Genomic DNA, 17,554 nt, shown 5'->3' with positions numbered 1-17,554 from the left:
AATAATTTATCGGACAATCTTCATGCGACATCATCAACAGGTTAACAAAGCTATTAAAGCTCATAGTGATTGGAACCTGCAAACATGCCATTAGAACTTAGCAAAGTTGAACCTGTGATTGTGTTGCCTACCACTTAAGATGTGTATGCTACCTGCTGCATGGCTCTTGCTTCAATTCCAAGAGCAAACTCTCACTTTGGGAGGTCCTGTGCAATCACAATGCTCGTTGTTACTTTTGATCAACTTTATACCCTTGTTCCAGAGCTTAAAGAATTCATCACTCCAGACAGATCAATCATGGGAAAAGAAGGTGGAAATGCTCCATGGCTCATGACTGGAACAAAATGAGCAACTTCCATACAAGCACAAAGTCGTTAAAGCTGCCTTCTCTCTGATATATTACATTGTGTGCAAGCTGAGTGGCAATCCAATGCAACAAATCACCAACAGGTTTAATGCTCTACTATCTGCCATCAGATCTGGAGGTGTCTAGGTCGGTCGATCTGTGCTTGACTTTATTTGTGTGTGTGTGTGTGTGCGCGCGCTTGACTTTAAAGAGGTTGCATCATGGTTAGCATGCAAAGGCCTTGACATCAAAATCGCATATTTTCTTTTTAAACTTGATGCTGATCCAAGCCTAGGGATGACCCCGTGTGCCTTTAAAAGCCAATTTAAACTCATTGCCACATTTTCTGAAATTACACCATATGTGACAATGCATAGGTTCACTGAGGAAGGTTTCAACCATGCAGCTTTGTTGCCTGGTGTAGGTCATGACATCATGAGGTTCCTGAGGGTCAAAAGACGCCTGATTGAGGAACATGGTGAGGAACTATTTCCTTTCCTCAAAGCATTTAGGCTACGAGAACGTGAGGAACTACCACCTGCTAAGTTCCCAAACCTCTGAAAGGCTGTAAATGCATGCAAACAGAAACTGGACATGTCATTCAGGGACTATCAACCAACCAAGGAATCTGTCCAAACTGCCAGATGATGATATTGATAAAGCAGTCTCAAAGCCACCCCTCAAAAAGGCACCTATAAGCAAAGAAGATGAAGATGGATTACAAGCTGCACACGCTGTAACCAGAGAGGAGATCAAGGTAGCTGTAATGCCCAAGTCAGGCAATGAGCAAGTGGGGATTCTATCAAGGCTTCTTGAGGTGATAGAGGCAAGATAGTGCATGCAAACTTAGAAAAAAAAAAAAAAGGTTAATTCCTCATGGTTTGTATTTCAGTTCCAGGTAGTGACTGACAGGTTGAGGTACCCATTAATCAAATTTTCTGTGAGGATGGGTACTTAAATTCTTTTGGTTGAAAGCTATAAATATCTAATTCAAACTAGCTTAAGAAATAAAGGCTGGTAGGTCACAACAGTGAAGGACCCTACTGGCTATCATTAGGACTCTCGCCGCCTCTCAACCCTTATCAGTTTCTGCCTGGCTCCATTCTTTCAGGTTTCTACAAAAGAGGCATTCTCCACCAGCCAAGGATGTTTTTCTGTGATTCAGCTTTCCAAAAGTGCTGGGATTGCAGGTATGAACCACCACGTTCAGCCTGAAAGCTTTCGAAGAGTAAATTTAAGAGAGCAGACTGATCTACTGACAGAGCTTAAGGAGTTATGCTGAAACATCTGGCCAAATTCAGTAGTGCCTTAAACATCTCAATGGAACTAAGTCAAATAAAAATCAGCAGTTAAGTTAAAGCTATCATTCCACTTGATTTGGGTATTAATAAATATCTGTGGCCTCTTCAGCTACAAATTGAGAATAATCTCAAAGTGTTTTGAAAAAAGGATAAGATATGCAGTGGCAAGCACCAGCATTGGTGTCAGTGGTGCCTCTGTGCCTCTGGCTCCTCCTCTTAAAAGCTAGTGTATGACACTGTGCTCCGTAACCAGGCATGGAAATCCCTGCTGTGCTTCCCTTAATAGGTAATTATGTTCAAATAACAATGTGTAAAGGTACAAAGGATTATCATTAGTAAAGTTTTCTGAAAGTAAAAGTTCTTATGAAAACCAAGAAACTGCCTCAAATTCATTTTTTAAAAGAAGTTGGGCACAAACTAGATATTAGTATAATAATCATCATATAGTTTAAGAAAAAAAATAGTCACAGAATTAAGCTCTTTATTTCTCTTTCTTGTTTCAAAGAACGATGGTAGTTTTTATGGCATAGAGTATTTCTGGTACTCAGCATCACAAAGCTAGACACAGTCAGAACACACTGAGCTTCAGCATCTCCTATGGAGGCCTGGAAAACTATTAATTATAGAAAATCCAACTGGGGACAGAGGGAAAATGCCAGTGAAGTGAGAAACCCAAATCAAGGCTTGGCTTGATTAGGCTGCTCACTCTTCTCCAATAGGCCATAAATTTTCCCCACTGCACCTTTTGGGCTGTGATCTTTGGGAAAGCCAGGGACAACCAAGCTCAAGACAGAGAAAGGCCCAATCCCAGGAAGCAGTGTAACTGACCTGGAAGCAAGTCAGAACAGAGAATACACAGTGAGGGTAAGTGTTCAGCAGGTTCCAAATGCCACATAATCTACAAATGGATGCAACATTCTCCACCCTACAGTGGAACTCTCCCTGGCCTTCTCAATTAGCTTCAAAGGGCAAGGATCATTGGCTCATTCATTCATTCAGCATATCTTTACTGCTGGCTACTCTGTTTCAGGCCCTACTCTGGGTGCAAAGGACAAAGAGAGGAATCAGACATAGTCCTTACCTCCAGGGAATTCAGAATGTGATAGAAAAAATTACATATTTTTAGATAAGCCATTGTGATTCAAGGTAAAAAGGACACAGTGAGAAGTCAGTCAAGGAGTTCACAGTCAAGCAGAGGCCTAGAGGGCACAACATAGACAATAACACACAGCAGCCTATGGTAAGGACCAAAGGGAGGCCCTGACTGGATTCTGGCACCACAGAGACGGATGCATGGCCTACTAGAGAGGCGGATTATGACCTCCTGGAGAAGAATGAGAAGCCCAATCTGGAGAAAGTGAGATATCAATTCCTACTGCCCTGGGGAGAAGGCCATGCAGCCTCAGGTTGACCTTCGTGGGTCCTTTGGGCTACCCAACAGGCAGAGTGAAAAGCCTCTTATCCATGGCTGAAGCTGCTTCATGTCCTGTGGATATCTGAGGGGAGACTGGTGACCAGGGGAAACAAGTCCAAATTAAGTACCCAGACAATGGCCTGAGGTGAACAGTAAGAACATGAACACAGCCACTAGGCTGTGTCGGCAGAAGGCCCCTACCTATGCTTCCTGCACTCCCAGTGTTAGGCCACGTGTGCTGGATGGATCCATTCTAAGAGTCCAAGGGACAGGATGGGAGCTCCTGAGGGCCAAGGAACACAGCCTATATAGGTAGTCCTCTCTGCATGCCTATAGATTATAGGCCTCCCATCCGCTTTCCTCTTTTCTTCACAGCTGTTACCACCTGCCCTATCTTTCCCACTCTACCAATCTGAGGGTGGCCGAAATGGGTTAGGGTACCATTATCATGGAATAGGTCCCAGGACCCTGAAGGCCTTGGGTAATTGGCACAGAGTTGGAGTGTCTATAGCTGTCTTTGTTGGTCATCTGGAATGTGGACAAATTAAGCCAGCTAAAAGTTGCAGTGTTGAATGAGAACCTTTTCCACAAGCTAAGTGCTGGCCTGTGCAGGTCTCTCTTCCTTCCCACAGGTTTCAGGGAACAGCTCCAGCCTGTTGTCATTTCTTCTTCACAGCAGCTACCACCTACACTCTCTCTCTAGCCTAGGCCTCATGTCTGTGACACTTCCTCTCTCTTCCTAAGGTGTCAGTATTCTTCTGATCTGTTCTTTTTTTTCACAGCTGCCATCACCTACTCTGTTCCTCTCTCAGGTCCTTATTCTGGACTTCCCCTGTTCCCAACCCCCTTTTCTTACTATTCTTGAAATAGCCCAGAGGCCTGCCCCAGTTAAAGAGTTTTGATGCTAGTCATTAAAGGGAAAAAACATGAGGCGGGGGAAGAAGTTAAGAGAAGGGCAATTTAGAAATAGACCTCTTATTAGTACTGGTATTAGACATCTCTGGGTCACACTGCACAGGATGAAGGTCCCTGCCTTGACTCCCTTCTTGAGTAGTCCTAAAGAAGTCGATATTCTCATTCTTTTCATCCTTTAGCCCTGGTCGTAGGACTTGGCCATCCTCCCTATTCCTATCCACTTGCAGCATAGTGTTCAGGAAAGCTTTGCTGAATAATGAGTTTCTACACTCAGGAGGAGGCTACTCTTTTAATCCTTTCCCTTTCCCCAATTCCTCCACTTGCCAACTTTAAAGAGGTTTTCCCTGACAGTGGGCCTCATATAAGGAAGTAAAGGAAAGTATCTGTGCATTATTTCACCCAACCGCTGGAAGGGCCTACAAGTCAGGCTAAATGTAAATATCCTTTAATAGGCAATGGGGAACCACAAATGATTTTGAGCCAAGGAATGGCAGTAGAAAGTATCTTGTATTAGGGACTCAAGAAATATTTAGATAAATGTATACATGAGTGAATAAATAATTGGGTACTGGGAAGATTACTTTGGCAAATGTAGGAGAGGCGAAGGGAATTTTTAAGTCACTCTAAGCCATGACTTAAGCAATCGGCTAAAGTAGGTAAAGTTAATCTCCACTTTTATCCTGCAGGACTTTCTCTACCCAACTAGTGCAACTATAACCCCTAGCCTCCTAGGCTATTATTTCATGACTAAGACTTGCTCTCCATGGTCATTACACAACACCAAATATATTTAGTTGATACCAGTTTAAGCATTAACCTCCTAAAATAGGGACAAAAAATAAATCTCTCATGACAGAATTTCTGTCACAATAACAGGCTATGGGGAAACAATCTAAGATAGGCACAACCAATGTGGCATTTGAGAGACTCAGCATGGACTAAGTTCAGCACGAAAACCATTAGACAAAAAGCCATCCCTACTTCACAAGTAGTGATTTCTGTGGGTCTACACAAACAGGCCTAATTCTGAGGTTTGGGGGTCCAGAGATCTTCCTAATGGTGAAGATCTTCTCACATGTAAAGGGTAGCTGGGGCCAGGACAATATCCTGAGAAAAACAAACTTAAGGGAAATCCAGAAGCCTGATCAAGCCTTGGACAGATGATTCCAGGCGCACTGAAGACGCAACTAAGAAAATTACATCAGCAGCTACCATCACCCCAAGGTATAGCCCAACATCTACAAACCCTCCTAACAGCTACATTTATTTTCTTGAAATTTCTCCCTCTTCTAGCCCCATAAACTGGTAAACTCCTTGAGGGCAGAGACTGTGAGAAATTCTGTCCATTGTTTTAAAGTTCTAATCCATGTCCTTTTTCATCAGGAACCATCCCAATAAGAGAGGCCCCGACTGAATTCTGAACTTCAGCCCATCCTTCATCAAGGTAATACCACCAGAAGCAATACGCACTATTATCCAGTATTACTGGCATTGAACTTCCAATTGTTCTCCCTAGAAAATGATACTTTCTGGATGAAGAAGAGAAGGTAAGCAGAACTACAAAGCTGTAGTTTTTCATGAGGTAGGAGATTTCATGATTCTTCTGTTTTGCTCAATTCCTCTAGGATAGAGAGCCTACAGAGCTCTGAGCATGATTAGAAGGGTGTGGATATTTTTGTTATTAAAAATGGAACAAATCATGCAGATCTGATCTTCCTTCCTGCCATGACACCTGCTTGTAACCTCACACTTGGATGAGGGGTGAGTCGTGTGAAAAGATAAGTCCTCTGATTTTCATTTTGGCATCAGAGTCCTTTATGCAGCCATGACTTACTGATCATGAAGCATGTAGGCATTCTGCTTCTCCTAGGGATGGGAAGATAAGAAATCTTAGAACCAATATTCTCATTTTACAGATAGGAACCTGAGGCCCAGAGAATTCAGGTGACACGTCCAAGGTCCAAAAGCAAGCCAGTGGCAGAGCCAGAACCACATTCTTGTCTTCCAACTCCTCATTCAGTGCTCTTTCCACTGCAGTAGCTAAGGCAAAATTTTCATTTTGCTCTTTGGAGGGGGAGAAGAGAAAAAAGGTAGGGAACAGAATATTAAGTTTTTTGATTCTCTGTAGACTTCAGTAGCTTCTGTTAACCTGGCTGTAACTACTATTTCTATCTATGGAAATTGGGTCCTAAGCCAATTAATTGCTCTTGAATTGGCTCAGGTTCCTACCAGGGCTGGTGCAGTCCCCCTGAAGGTGGCTCAGGATCTCCCGGTGTGTAAACAGGCGGAAGGCAATCTGCTCACACTCTCGCTTGGTTCCACATTCAAATAAACACCCAAACAAGCCCTCCTCCTCCAGAGCAGCCAGATCAGAGTAGCCACAGGGCCCACAGTGTAAGATCCAGGGGCGAGACCAGCAGGCAGCCTCCAAGGGGGTCTGGTTGAGGTAAATACCTAGGTCAACCCTCCGTTTCCTATTTGTTGGGTGTGAGTACAGGAGCCATGATTCTGATGGTGTTCCAGCTTTCTCCTCCAGCCTCAGTGAACTTCCTGGAGAGCTCTGCTGAATGGTGGATGCATCTTTGCTACTAGAGTCCTGGCACCTATGCAGGATCTCTAGGGGCCGGAAACTTACCACACTGCCTTGGCAACCATGTGGGGGCTCACAGAGCTGTCGACTCAGGGCCAGTCTCTGAAAGCCTTCACCATGGTCAGTGCTGAGAGCCTCTGCCCGGCACCTGTTTGGTGTCCGAGCACTGCAATATAGCACAGGGTGGCCAGCCCTCCCAGTCACCTCTGCCACTTCGCATTCTACTGTAACCATGGGCCTAATGAGTCTACCGTGGTGCCATGTGACCCCTAGATCATCACTGTAGATCATCAGAGAATGAGGCCTGGTTTTACATGGTAACTGGAAACAAAAGAACCAGGAAGAGATGTAGTAGGTATACGCAGGAATGACCAGTCTCCCTGATTGCAGCTGGATGCCATGACCTGGGCCCACAGCAAATGTAGCCCAGTGCTTCAGCTCTGGGCCAATGACCTCTTCAGTCAAGTCCCTCACCTCACTCCATGAACATCCAGCATCCTGACTGCAGATGAAGCAAAGACGGGCAGCATTCCTGCCTGACACAATCTGTTGACGCTCTGTGACATGGCCCCGCACACAGATGAAGAACAGGAACACACAACCACTCTTCCGCTCCCATATAGGACAGGGGTTCATGGTCCGATGCCCCGGTAGTGTGGCTTCCATCAGTGGCTTCAAGGGCCCCCACTATACAAGGAAAAGAGAGAGAGAGAATAGGAGTGAGATACTAATAGGAAAACATGAAGCTCATTAAAAGTACTAGTATTTTTCATAAATAAGAAATAAATGATATTGAAATCTATAAAATCATGAAGGCCTAACTAATCACTAAATTCTCAAATATTACAGGATGACTTAAAAAGCTGGAAAGAGACAATGCTAAATATTGTACAAGCTGTCCCCTCTGTCTGGAATGCTCTTCCTCACTTCATCTAGATTTCCAAATCATCCTCCATACCCAACTCAAAAGTCACTTCCTTTATAAAGCCTTCCATGAAACTCACCCATCAGCAAAATTGGACTACCAATGCTTACTTTCCTGGGTGATTTATGAGAATTAAAGGGAATATAAATGAAAAGCACATCATATGTTAGCAGAATCTAAATAACTGTGGAGGTCTCTGGAGTCAGTGACTGAGTTTGAAGCCAGCTTCTACTGCTGCATTATAGCTATATAACCTTGAGCAAATGGCAACCTAAGTCTCAGTTTCCTTGTCTGTAAAATAGGACTGACAACAGTACCTACGACACAGAGTGGCTGTGAGGATCCAATGTGCCCCTGGCACACAATAAGCACTCAGTGAGAGCCATTATTTTTGCTGTTTTTTCCACCTCTGCTCCCCACACAGAGCTTTCCTATACTGATGAGAAAAGGCACAGATCTTGAAGAACTCTGAGCTCTGTAGAGAGAAACTGAGGCCCAGACTCAGATCTGGGATGAGGAGTCACCTGTACCAAGTGCCCAATCCTCAACCCTCGCCTCAGCACCAGGTGGAGAGCATCCTCATCCCTGCTCGTGGAACGCTTCTCTGCAAAGGCCAGGAAGGTGTGGGTGGTGGGTATGTAGAGCAGGGCTGGGATCCGGTAGGTAATTCCTCCGTCATCTTCCTGCTGGAACAGAGGGCTGTTGAAGGAGCATGTTGTCACTTCTCCCATGACCTCTGCAAGGATAGAAGGCAGCTCAATGTGGGTCTACACCCAGATGCTGGCCTGCATATAAATTCTGCCTCATCATTTCACTTTTGGAGAGCAAAGGGGAGGCACAGATATAATCAAATGTTTATTAACACAAGGATAACATATGCTTTCAATAGCACAAAGCAAGCAATATACATTCTCACTTAACAAATGAGAATTTCATTAACTCCAGACCCTGTGTGAATCCTATGTGGCCTGTGTCAAGTATGTATCTTGGAGCAAAGAGGTTTTGCATTTGTTTCTGCCAAGCATCCAGAGGTACTACCAGCCTGAGATAGTTTTTAATGTCAACTTCTTGGCGTGGAGCTTCTAGGCCATTTGGGTATCTGCATGAGTGAATGCCTGTGGTAAAGAATTTTCTGGGAAAACTTTTTTTCTGTACGAGAGCCTAAGATAAAAGGCAATCTTCTTCGTCTTCTCTCTGTGTCAATAGGGAGATTTTTTTTTTTCCTAGTTGCTCTGGCTTGATATTTGTCCCCTCTAAAACTCATGTTGAAACTTAATCCCCAGTATGACAGTGTTGAGAGGTGGGGCCTCTAAGAGGTGATTGGGTTATGAGGGCTCTGTCCTCATGAATTGATGAATGGATTAATGTGTTATCATGGGAGTTGCATTAGGGGCTTTATAAGAGGAAAACTAGAGATCTGAGCTAGCATAGTCAGCCTCCTGTGCTGCCTCCGGACTCTGCAGAGTCCCCACCAGCAAGAAAGCCCTCACCAGATGTGGCCTCTGGACCCTGGATTTCTCAACTATAAGAAATTTATTTTCTTTATAAGTTATCCAGTTTCAGATATTCTGTTATAAGCAACAGAAAATGAATTAAGATACTAGTCCACCCTATCAGAAGGTATACATCCTCCACAGGGTGCAGATTTTCAAGGGACCTAGTTTCATGTGAGGATTTCACATGCCATTCATCTGTCAAAAACTAGAATTTAACCCATGCAGACCTGTAGCTTCATTTGGTATAACAACAAGCCTATTAAAGTCCAAGTTTCTAGGTGAGACATACAGTATAGCTGAGGGCAGATTAAGGAGCTAACCACTCTGGTTTTCAGTTCACTCTCGGTTTCTAGGTCCCTTGAGATTTCTCTTACTTTCTCACAAATTCAGCTATAAAGGGCTTTGTTATATTTTCTTCTTTTTTTCTTTTGAGACAGAGTTTCGCTCTTGTTGCCTAAGCTTGAGTGCAATGGCGTGCACTCGGCTCACTGCAACCTCTGCCATCTGGGTTCAAGCAATTCTCCTGCCTCAGCCTCCCGAGTGGCTGGGATTGCACGTGCCCACCACCACACCTGGTTAATTTTTTGCATTTTTAGTAGAGACAGGGTTTCACCATGTTGGCCAGGCTGGTCTCGAACTCTTGATCTCAGGCGATCCACCTGCCTCGGCCTCCCAAAGTGCTGGGATTACAAGCGTGAGCCACCGTGCCCAGCTGGCTTTGTTATATTTTATCCACCATTTTACAGGTTGGCTAGCCTGCCATAATGCTCACAATGGAATCTCTAAGTATTATTAAAGAAAACCAGGTGTTCCACTTCTCAGAGGCCCAAAAGGGGAATCAAGTCAGACAGACAAAAACCAGCCTTTACTTTTTCCTGAAGCCCTCTGTCATCCAAACCCAATCTTACAAAGCATTTGTAACTATTATCAGGCTGTAAGAACGATTTATTCAATAAATATTTCTAGGTGCCTCCTCTGTGTCAGGCCCTAAAACAGGTGCTGAGAAGACAGAGAAGGTTCAGAGGTTTCTGCTCTCAAGAAACCCAATCCAAGTGAGAGAAACAGACATACACATGGACAATTATAATATGATGTAATAAGTGCTACTTTAGAAATATACACAACAGCAAGTAGAAAATCAGAAAAGTGGCATCTGTCCAGATCAAGGCACCAGAAAAGGATTTTTAGAGAGAATAATGATTGAGCCAAAAGAGCTTCTGCCTCATATAGTCACATGTTCTGCCTGGAACACTCTTGTTTCAGTTAGCCACGTAACACTCCCTCACCTTCTTCAGCTCTGCTCAAACATCATCCAATCAGTAAGGTTTCTCTGTCAACTTCTTTGCCCCAGCCTATCCTCTTTCCCTCCTCCATTCTCCACACCACTTATCACACTCTGATATGTCCTATGTTACATTTGTTTAATACATACTACAAAATAGAAGCTCCATAGGGCTAGAGTATGTCTTTTTTCTTATTGCTCCGCCATGACGCCTAGAACCATGCCTAGTACATAATAGGCACTCAATAAATTTTTGATGAATGATTGAATGAATGGGTGAGCTGGATATTAGAATAAACAGTGGGTTAGCCAACTGAGAATAAAAAGGAGAAGGGCAGAGGACGAGGATGTGAAAAGCCTATAGGTGACAGAAAACACAGTGAGTTGTGGGGACTCTCAGGAGTTTAGTGTGACTACAGTAAGGTGGAGTAAAGGGATGGGGCAGAGGTGGGACTGAAGGAGTCAGCACAGCCCAGATTCTGGGAGGCTTAGATACCTTATTAAGGTGTTTATTCCACAGATGGAAGACCACTCAAGAGTTTTTGACAGAGGAATGGCATGATGATTTTGAACCAATCTTTTGGCAGCTTTTGGGGCAATGAACTATAGGGCAAAGTTGCACTGCATTTGGCTACAGCCTCCTAGTGTCAATCAAGACAAACTTTTATCAATAGCATATGAATACTTAGTCATTTGTTCCTAACTTAAAGAAAGGAAAAGAACTATGGCTCAGTATCATGAGGGGAATTGGGGGAGTGGCCTTGCTGAGTTCAGAAGAAAAGCCTCCCTTCGTTTCAATCCCAGGCTCTCAACAGCAGAATCAAAAGATAGGCAAGGGTAGACTATCTTCTCACCCAATACCAGAGCACACTTCTCTCCCCTCAATTCAGGTTCTCCTCCCTGAGAGGGTCAGGCTTTGTTCTAAGCAAATAATCTGTCTCTGAGCCAGAGCCAGGCTGGTGTAATGGTTAAGAACATAGGATTTGGACCAGGCCAGGACTATGTGACCCTGGGCATGTTATTCAACTTCTCTATGCTTCAGACTCCTCGCCTATACAATTCAGGACAGTAGCTGATAGAAATAAATTAAAATGCTTAATTACAGTGGCTATTAAAAAGCCTATGACATAGTATGAGTGCAATATATGATAGTTACTAAACTACCAATTATTGTATATTCTGATTTAATTCCTTGAATCCTGTGGATAACAATGACGGTAATAACAATTATAACTCCCTTTCTTAAAAACATTTAAATCCCTCTTTACTGCTGAAAGAGATCATACTTTAAACTCTTAACACTTTAATTACAAGTTAAACCAACACTATCATCAGTCAACATGTGACTATTAGTTAAATCTAAACAGGAATTCTCCCAGTGATAAGAAGAATAGATCACAGGATAGGCATGGAGTGGGAGAGGACTCAACAGGAAAGGAAGAGGCTGAGTGCAGTGGCTCACACCTGGCCTGTAATCCCAGCACTTTGCGAGGCTGATGCAGGCCAATCACTTGAGGTCAGGCATTCAAGACCAGCCTAGCCAACATGGTGACACCCCGTCTCTACTAAAAATACAAAAAAAAAAAGAAAAAATTAGCCGGGCATGGTGGCACGTGCCTGTAATCCCAGCTATTCAGGAGGCTGAGGCGGGAGAATCACTTAAACCTGGAGGCAGAGGTTGCAGTGAACTGAGATAGCACCACTGTACTCTAGTTTGGGCGACATGGCAAGACTCCCTCTCAAAAAAAAAAAAGGGAGAGAAAATGGAGAAATCACCAAAGGAGAAGCACAACTTGTCATATGGGCTAGATTCATGTCTCAGCTCTGTTTCTTGCTGCATGAGGTTTTGATGGTTACCTCTAGGTCTTGGATTCCTTGCTTGTAAACTATGGATAATAACACCTACCTAAGCAGATCAATATGAAGAACCACTCAAAAGTGCTTTATAAATTTTAAAGTGCTGTTTTAATAGGTGTTTTAATTATAAATATTGATGTCTTCACAATTTCACTTATGCTTTATTATCACTATAACAATTAGAGACATTAATTTTTATAATTATGCTAATCGTGTTGAAGACAGAAGTAACACAGATGGTATTCTAGCATTGCTACCCAAACTATTAAGTAACACAGAAGGTAATTCTGGCATTGCTACCCAAACTATTTCACACAAATCAGTTCCTGGAAAATGGGGATACTAAAGAATCAGATATGGGCCTGCTCTAGGGGTCATTTAAGCACAGAATTCAAATAATTGCTGCTTGAATATAATCACTTTCCCATCAAGTCCTCCCTGCTTTCTTACTGGGAGAGAGTATAACGCAGCATGAACTCTGAAGTTTGACTTGGCAAGTCACTTTACCTCTGAGCTTCAGTTTCATCACTTATAAAATGGAAATAAAACCGTCTACTTCTCAGACTATAATAACGTAATTCCACAGCCCCCCAATTAACCCAATGAGCCTCCAGTGAGTCCCAGAAGGAGGTCTCCCTGTCTCGTTTATTCACTCCTAACAACTAATATTTAAGGAGCACTTACCACGTGTCAGACCTTTGAAGGTCTGTACTCTAAACCCTCTCATGGTATAGATGGGAAAACTCGGGCCCAGAATGGGGGCAAAGCTTACTGAATACCACTCCACAGTAAAATCTGGACCAAGACCCCAGGTCTCCTAAGTTCAAACTGAAGCTCAGGGCTCTTTCTGCCACCCACAGACCTCTGGTAAGAAGGGTTTTTCCGGCCTCAGTTCCCTTTCATCTCTGCAATGCTAATTCTAAGGTTTCAGTGAGAACGATTAAAAATAGGGCTAGCCAAGAATACTCTGGCCAGGTCAGATCCTAGTCGACTGGGTGGCTCTGTCTCAATATTCCAAGTCTGGATTTCCCAAGCGCAGATGGTCTTGTTCAACCTGTCCCCACAGTTGAATCCTCCTCGGGGAGCTCTCCTGTCTCCCAACTCCGCTCACCTGCACTGGACCCCGGCTCCTCCGTCTCTGTCTGGGCAGAGTTGGGCGCCGGGGACTCTTCCATGGGACTCGGGGGCAGGTCCCCAGGTCTCATTCGCCGAAGCCCGGGAGAGGCACCGGCCCCAAGGCTGGGGAGACGGAGACAGAGAAAGACAGACACAGAGAAACAGCTGAGACGGAGGACCCGGAGACAAGCCCCGAGAAGCCAAGAGCGGCCAACAGCCGGAAAGAGGTAGCAGCAAACGAAGGAGGCGGGCGCAGGCTGCAGCCCGGGGCTATTGGGGCAACCGCGGGCCTCCTCCGCGAGCCCGCCCCGTCCCGCCCCCTCGGTGCCGCCCCTCTCTCCAGCCCACAGTTCGGTCCCAACCACGGCGTGGGACCCGCACCAACTCCACCCTCGCCAGCTCAGCTCAAACCCTGCGCCCACCTCAGCTGCCAACGGCGACTGCCTTTCTTCAGTCCCACAGCCTCGATCTCTTATATTTGTTGGTGTGTAGCTCGGTATCACCACCTAAAACTTCCCCGGACAGCCTGAGAGTTGAACAAAGGTTCCGGGTCTCAGAGGGTACTCTACAGAAAGAACTGGGGATCCAGAGCATTGGCTACCCTCCTTGCAAAATGTGAAAACGAAAATATATTCATATATATAATTTATGTGTGTGTAACACACGTTTACATACATATATTTGTCACATAGCACAGAGTCCATTCTTCCGTTTCACAGTACCGGAATCTAAGCCCCCCACTCCCCAACCAAAGAGGAAAGGACTGATCTAAGGTCACTTTTTATCTGGGACTAAGTTCAACATAAAGGAAATAGGCTGAGCCTGGTGGCTCATGCCTGCAGTCTCAGCGCTTTGGGAGGATGCCCTGAGCCCAGGAGTTAGAGGCTGTGGTGAGCTGTGACTGTACCACTGCACTCCAGCCTGGGTGACAGAGCGAGACCCTGTCTCTAAAATATAAAAATTTTAAAAAGAAGAAATTTTACAAACGCCAATAAAAGGAAAGACAGACTGCTAACTTGGAGGATGTAAAAATGTAAAGCTTCTGTAAATTTGAGTTCGTGATATTTTTCTCATTAAAAAAAAAAACCCTGCGCTGAGGCAGGGAACATAGAATATGAGTCTGGAGCATCGTGGTGCCATAAAGAATTCACAAAATGATGAGGGTTATTTGAAAGATCATAGGAACCAACCTCAATACAACCTGATGTATTTTTCTTAAAAAAAAATGAAATTAAATTTAAAAAGGCCTAAACCACAGACCAACTCAGTAACAGTAAGCCCAAATAATGGGTCTTAAAATACTATTTTGTCCCCAAAGGAACCAGGCTTCCATGGGAAAATGGCTGATTTTAGGTGCAGAGAAGAAAATGTATAAGATTATCCTAGAACATCTTGTTTTAACAGAAAGCAAGAAAGCCATAAAAGACTATTTCAGGTCATGTCAAAAGAAGATAAGAGTCAATTTGAAGGTGATCCCACTGGCCAAATATGGAAAAGTTTGAACACCAAAAAGAACAAGGACTGCAAAGAAAGTTCATGTTGACATATGGAGAAAAAAGTCACTTTGGTCACCACAGAGTTTGCCAAGGAAAGCAGCTTTGTATTCTGCCTTTCCTGTACAAACCGTGTTCCAGGGTAACTAAATAGCTGATGGGAAAAAGTTATCCTTCATAAAACAATTAACTGACAAATGCCAAATGAATGATAGAATTTTATCATTTTGTAACCTTTAATGACATAATTAATCTAGATAGCAATTATCAACAGCTACTAAAAGCTGCACGCTTACTGCTCACCTTTTCTTCCCTTCCTACTTTCCCACCTCATTATGGTGCTCCCTACACCTCTCACATATACTATTGCCCTCAGATCCTGGTCTCAGAACTTGCCTCTGGGAGAACCCAAGCAAAGACCCTATCCCAGGAGACAAGAACAACAAAACAGTAATGAGTTAAGGATTTAACTTAAGAATGTAGAAAAAGAACAACAGAATAAATCCCAAAAAGGCAGAAAAGGAAATGATGAAAATAAGAACAGAAATAAATGAAACAAGAAGCAAAGTACGATAGAGGGGATTGACAAAAGCAAATATTAGTTATTTGACAAATCTAATAAAATGGTCAAACCCTCTGGCAAGACTCATTTTTAAAAGCTATAAACAATATTAATGAAAAGGAGAACATAAACAGGGATACAACAGAGATTAGAAATAATAAAATAATATTATACAAACTTTATTAAGTTTGAAAATCTAGTTAAAGTTAATATAGTTTTAGAAAAAGTTACCAAACTAAGATATGGAAAATGTGAAGTCTTACAACTATTTAAAAATCTAAATCAGTATTTAAAAATCTATTCACAAAGATAACACAACTATCACAATTATTCCAATCTTGTATTTCCTTTATTAATAGAGGGAATCTAAATCGGTACAGTCACTTTAGAGGAAAATTTAGCAATACCTAGGAAAGCAAAAATGTATATCATCTCCCACCAAGGAATCCCACTACCTATATTAGATGTATCCATACAAGAATATTCAAAGCAGCAAGTGTTTAATAGTGAAAAATCATAAAAGACCTAAATGTTCATTAATAGGGTAAATAAACTGTCATGTTTAACAGTATGCAGCAGTGAAATAGAATAAATTGTAGCTACAGGTATCAATCTAAATTATCTTCACAAACACAATATTGAACAAAAAAGCAAGTTGCACAGTACAGAGAGAATGGTACTTGTGCAGATTTACCATAGCAGGCCTAACATGCTATCCTTAGAAATGCCTGCTTGCAAGGTTGGCCTTTTTTGACTGGTGTCTGGAAACTTGGCTCTCAAAGTGTTCCCAGTCACCAGTTAACTGAAAAGGGTAGTTGACTATGTAGACTGAATGCATTATGATTTATGTTGGATACCTGCTTGCTTTCTAGGAGTTTGGAAAGCATGATTTATGCTGAATACCTGCTTGCTTTCTAGGAGTCTTTATTATGTGCTAGGAAGATGGTGCCCACATAACCAAACCTCAGTAAACTGTGGGTACTCTCTAATGGGCTTCCTGGACAGAAACATTGAACACATGTTGCTGCATTTCTGTTGCGGGGCAAAATGGGCTCTTTGCAACCCCTCATGGGAAGAAGAGCATAAGGAAGCCTGTAAATGGATTCCTCCAGACTCTGCCAGTGTCCTTTTCCCCTATGATCCAGATATGTATCCTTATTACATCGGAGAATAAGTCTTAGTCATAGTAATATATATGCTGAGTCCTGTGGGTCCTTCTAGCAAATCTCTGAACATAGGGGTGGTTTGGGAGACACTCAATAAAATACCACATATAAAGTTTAAAAACAGGTAAAACAATAACCATATATATTGTATAAGAGCTCCCAAGAAGGTAAAAATAAAAAATAATCAAATGTATCTCTGTATATCTGTATATATTCATATATAATGGGCACATTATATTTGAATAAAGAAAATGTGTAGGAATAATAAATACTAAATTCCAGGTGGTAATTACTTCTAAGTAAGATGTGATTAAGGATATCCAGAGGACTTCAATTGTATTGGTAACATTTTTTTTTTTTTTTTTGAAAGAAAGAAAGAAAGAGGAAGAGAAGAGGGGAGAGAGAACAGGAGTCTTGCTCTATTGCCCAGGCTGAAATGCAATCTAAAAATAGGTGTTAAAAACCTCTTTTATGCCGATAATTGTGCTTAACAGCAAAGACAGGAAGGAATAAGGGAAGAAAATAACAAACAAACAGCTAACCAATATTTCATTTAAGTCTGTGAAATGCTATGCAAATGCTGAAGAGTGATTTACTTCCAATTATGTGGTCACTTTCAAAATAGGTGTAATGTGATACTGAGAAAAATGTATGTTCTGTGGACCTGGGGTGAAGAATTCTATAAATATGCCCTGAGTTTACTTGTTCCAGGTCTGAGTTCTAATCATAGATGTCCCTGTTAATTTTCTATCTCGTTGATCTGTCGAATATTAACAATGTGGTGTCAAAGTTTCCCACTATTGTTGTGCGGGAGTCCAAGTCTCTTTATAAGTCATTAAGAACTTGTCCCACGTATCTGGGTGCTCCTATATTGGGTGCATACATATTTATGATCATTGACTCCTGTTGTTGCATTGATCCTTTTACCACTATGTAATGTCCTTCTTTGTTTCTTTTAGTCTTTGTTACTATTAAAGTCTATTTTGCCAGAGATGAAAGTTACAACTTCTTTTTTTCTTTTTGTTCTCCATTTGATTGGTGAGTCTTCCTCCAATCCTTTATTTTGAGTCTTTGTGTGTCCTTTCTTATGA

General features: G+C 42.6%; 1 protein-coding gene across 4 annotated transcripts; it reads right to left on the bottom strand.

Annotated features, from left to right (window-relative positions):
- Window positions 1-5,767: 5,767 nt before the first annotated feature.
- NEU3 (neuraminidase 3) lies at window positions 5,768-13,744 on the bottom strand. Of its 4 annotated transcripts, none has more exons than XM_021671805.2 (4): window positions 13,665-13,724; window positions 13,238-13,365; window positions 8,016-8,227; window positions 5,768-7,253 (listed from the first exon to the last, which is right to left on the bottom strand). In XM_021671805.2, the coding sequence occupies exons 2-4, from the start codon at window positions 13,329-13,331 to the stop codon at window positions 6,174-6,176; spliced, it is 1,386 nt and encodes a 461-aa protein (XP_021527480.2). In that variant the 5' UTR covers window positions 13,332-13,365; window positions 13,665-13,724; the 3' UTR covers window positions 5,768-6,173. The 4 variants fall into 4 exon arrangements, with proteins under 4 accessions (XP_021527480.2, XP_064221365.1, XP_021527481.1 ...); XM_064365295.1 differs by lacking the exon at window positions 13,665-13,724 and having other exon boundaries at window positions 5,768-6,040; window positions 7,041-7,253; window positions 13,238-13,426; XM_021671806.2 differs by lacking the exon at window positions 13,238-13,365 and having other exon boundaries at window positions 13,665-13,744.
- Between the last annotated feature and the right edge of the window lie 3,810 nt (window positions 13,745-17,554).

Source organism: Aotus nancymaae, unplaced genomic scaffold, assembly GCF_030222135.1.
Source record: "Aotus nancymaae isolate 86718 unplaced genomic scaffold, 86718_ANA_hifiasm-v0.15.2.pri h1tg000059l, whole genome shotgun sequence".
Classification (NCBI taxonomy): Eukaryota; Metazoa; Chordata; class Mammalia; order Primates; family Aotidae; genus Aotus; species Aotus nancymaae.
This window is presented reverse-complemented; position numbering and strand designations above follow the sequence as displayed.

What these genes read in the sequence shown, in the direction of transcription:
- NEU3 (XM_021671805.2), bottom strand. Translation starts at nt 13,331, where the DNA reads ATGAGACCTGGGGACCTGCCCCCGAGTCCCATGGAAGAGTCCCCGGCG. An exon ending in GGAGCCGGGGTCCAGTGCAG is followed by an intron (nt 8,228 to 13,237) that starts GTGAGCGGAGTT and finishes CTATCCTTGCAG; the next exon opens with AGGTCATGGGAGAAGTGACA. An exon ending in GGATTGGGCACTTGGTACAG is followed by an intron (nt 7,254 to 8,015) that starts GTGACTCCTCAT and finishes TTCCTTGTATAG; the next exon opens with TGGGGGCCCTTGAAGCCACT.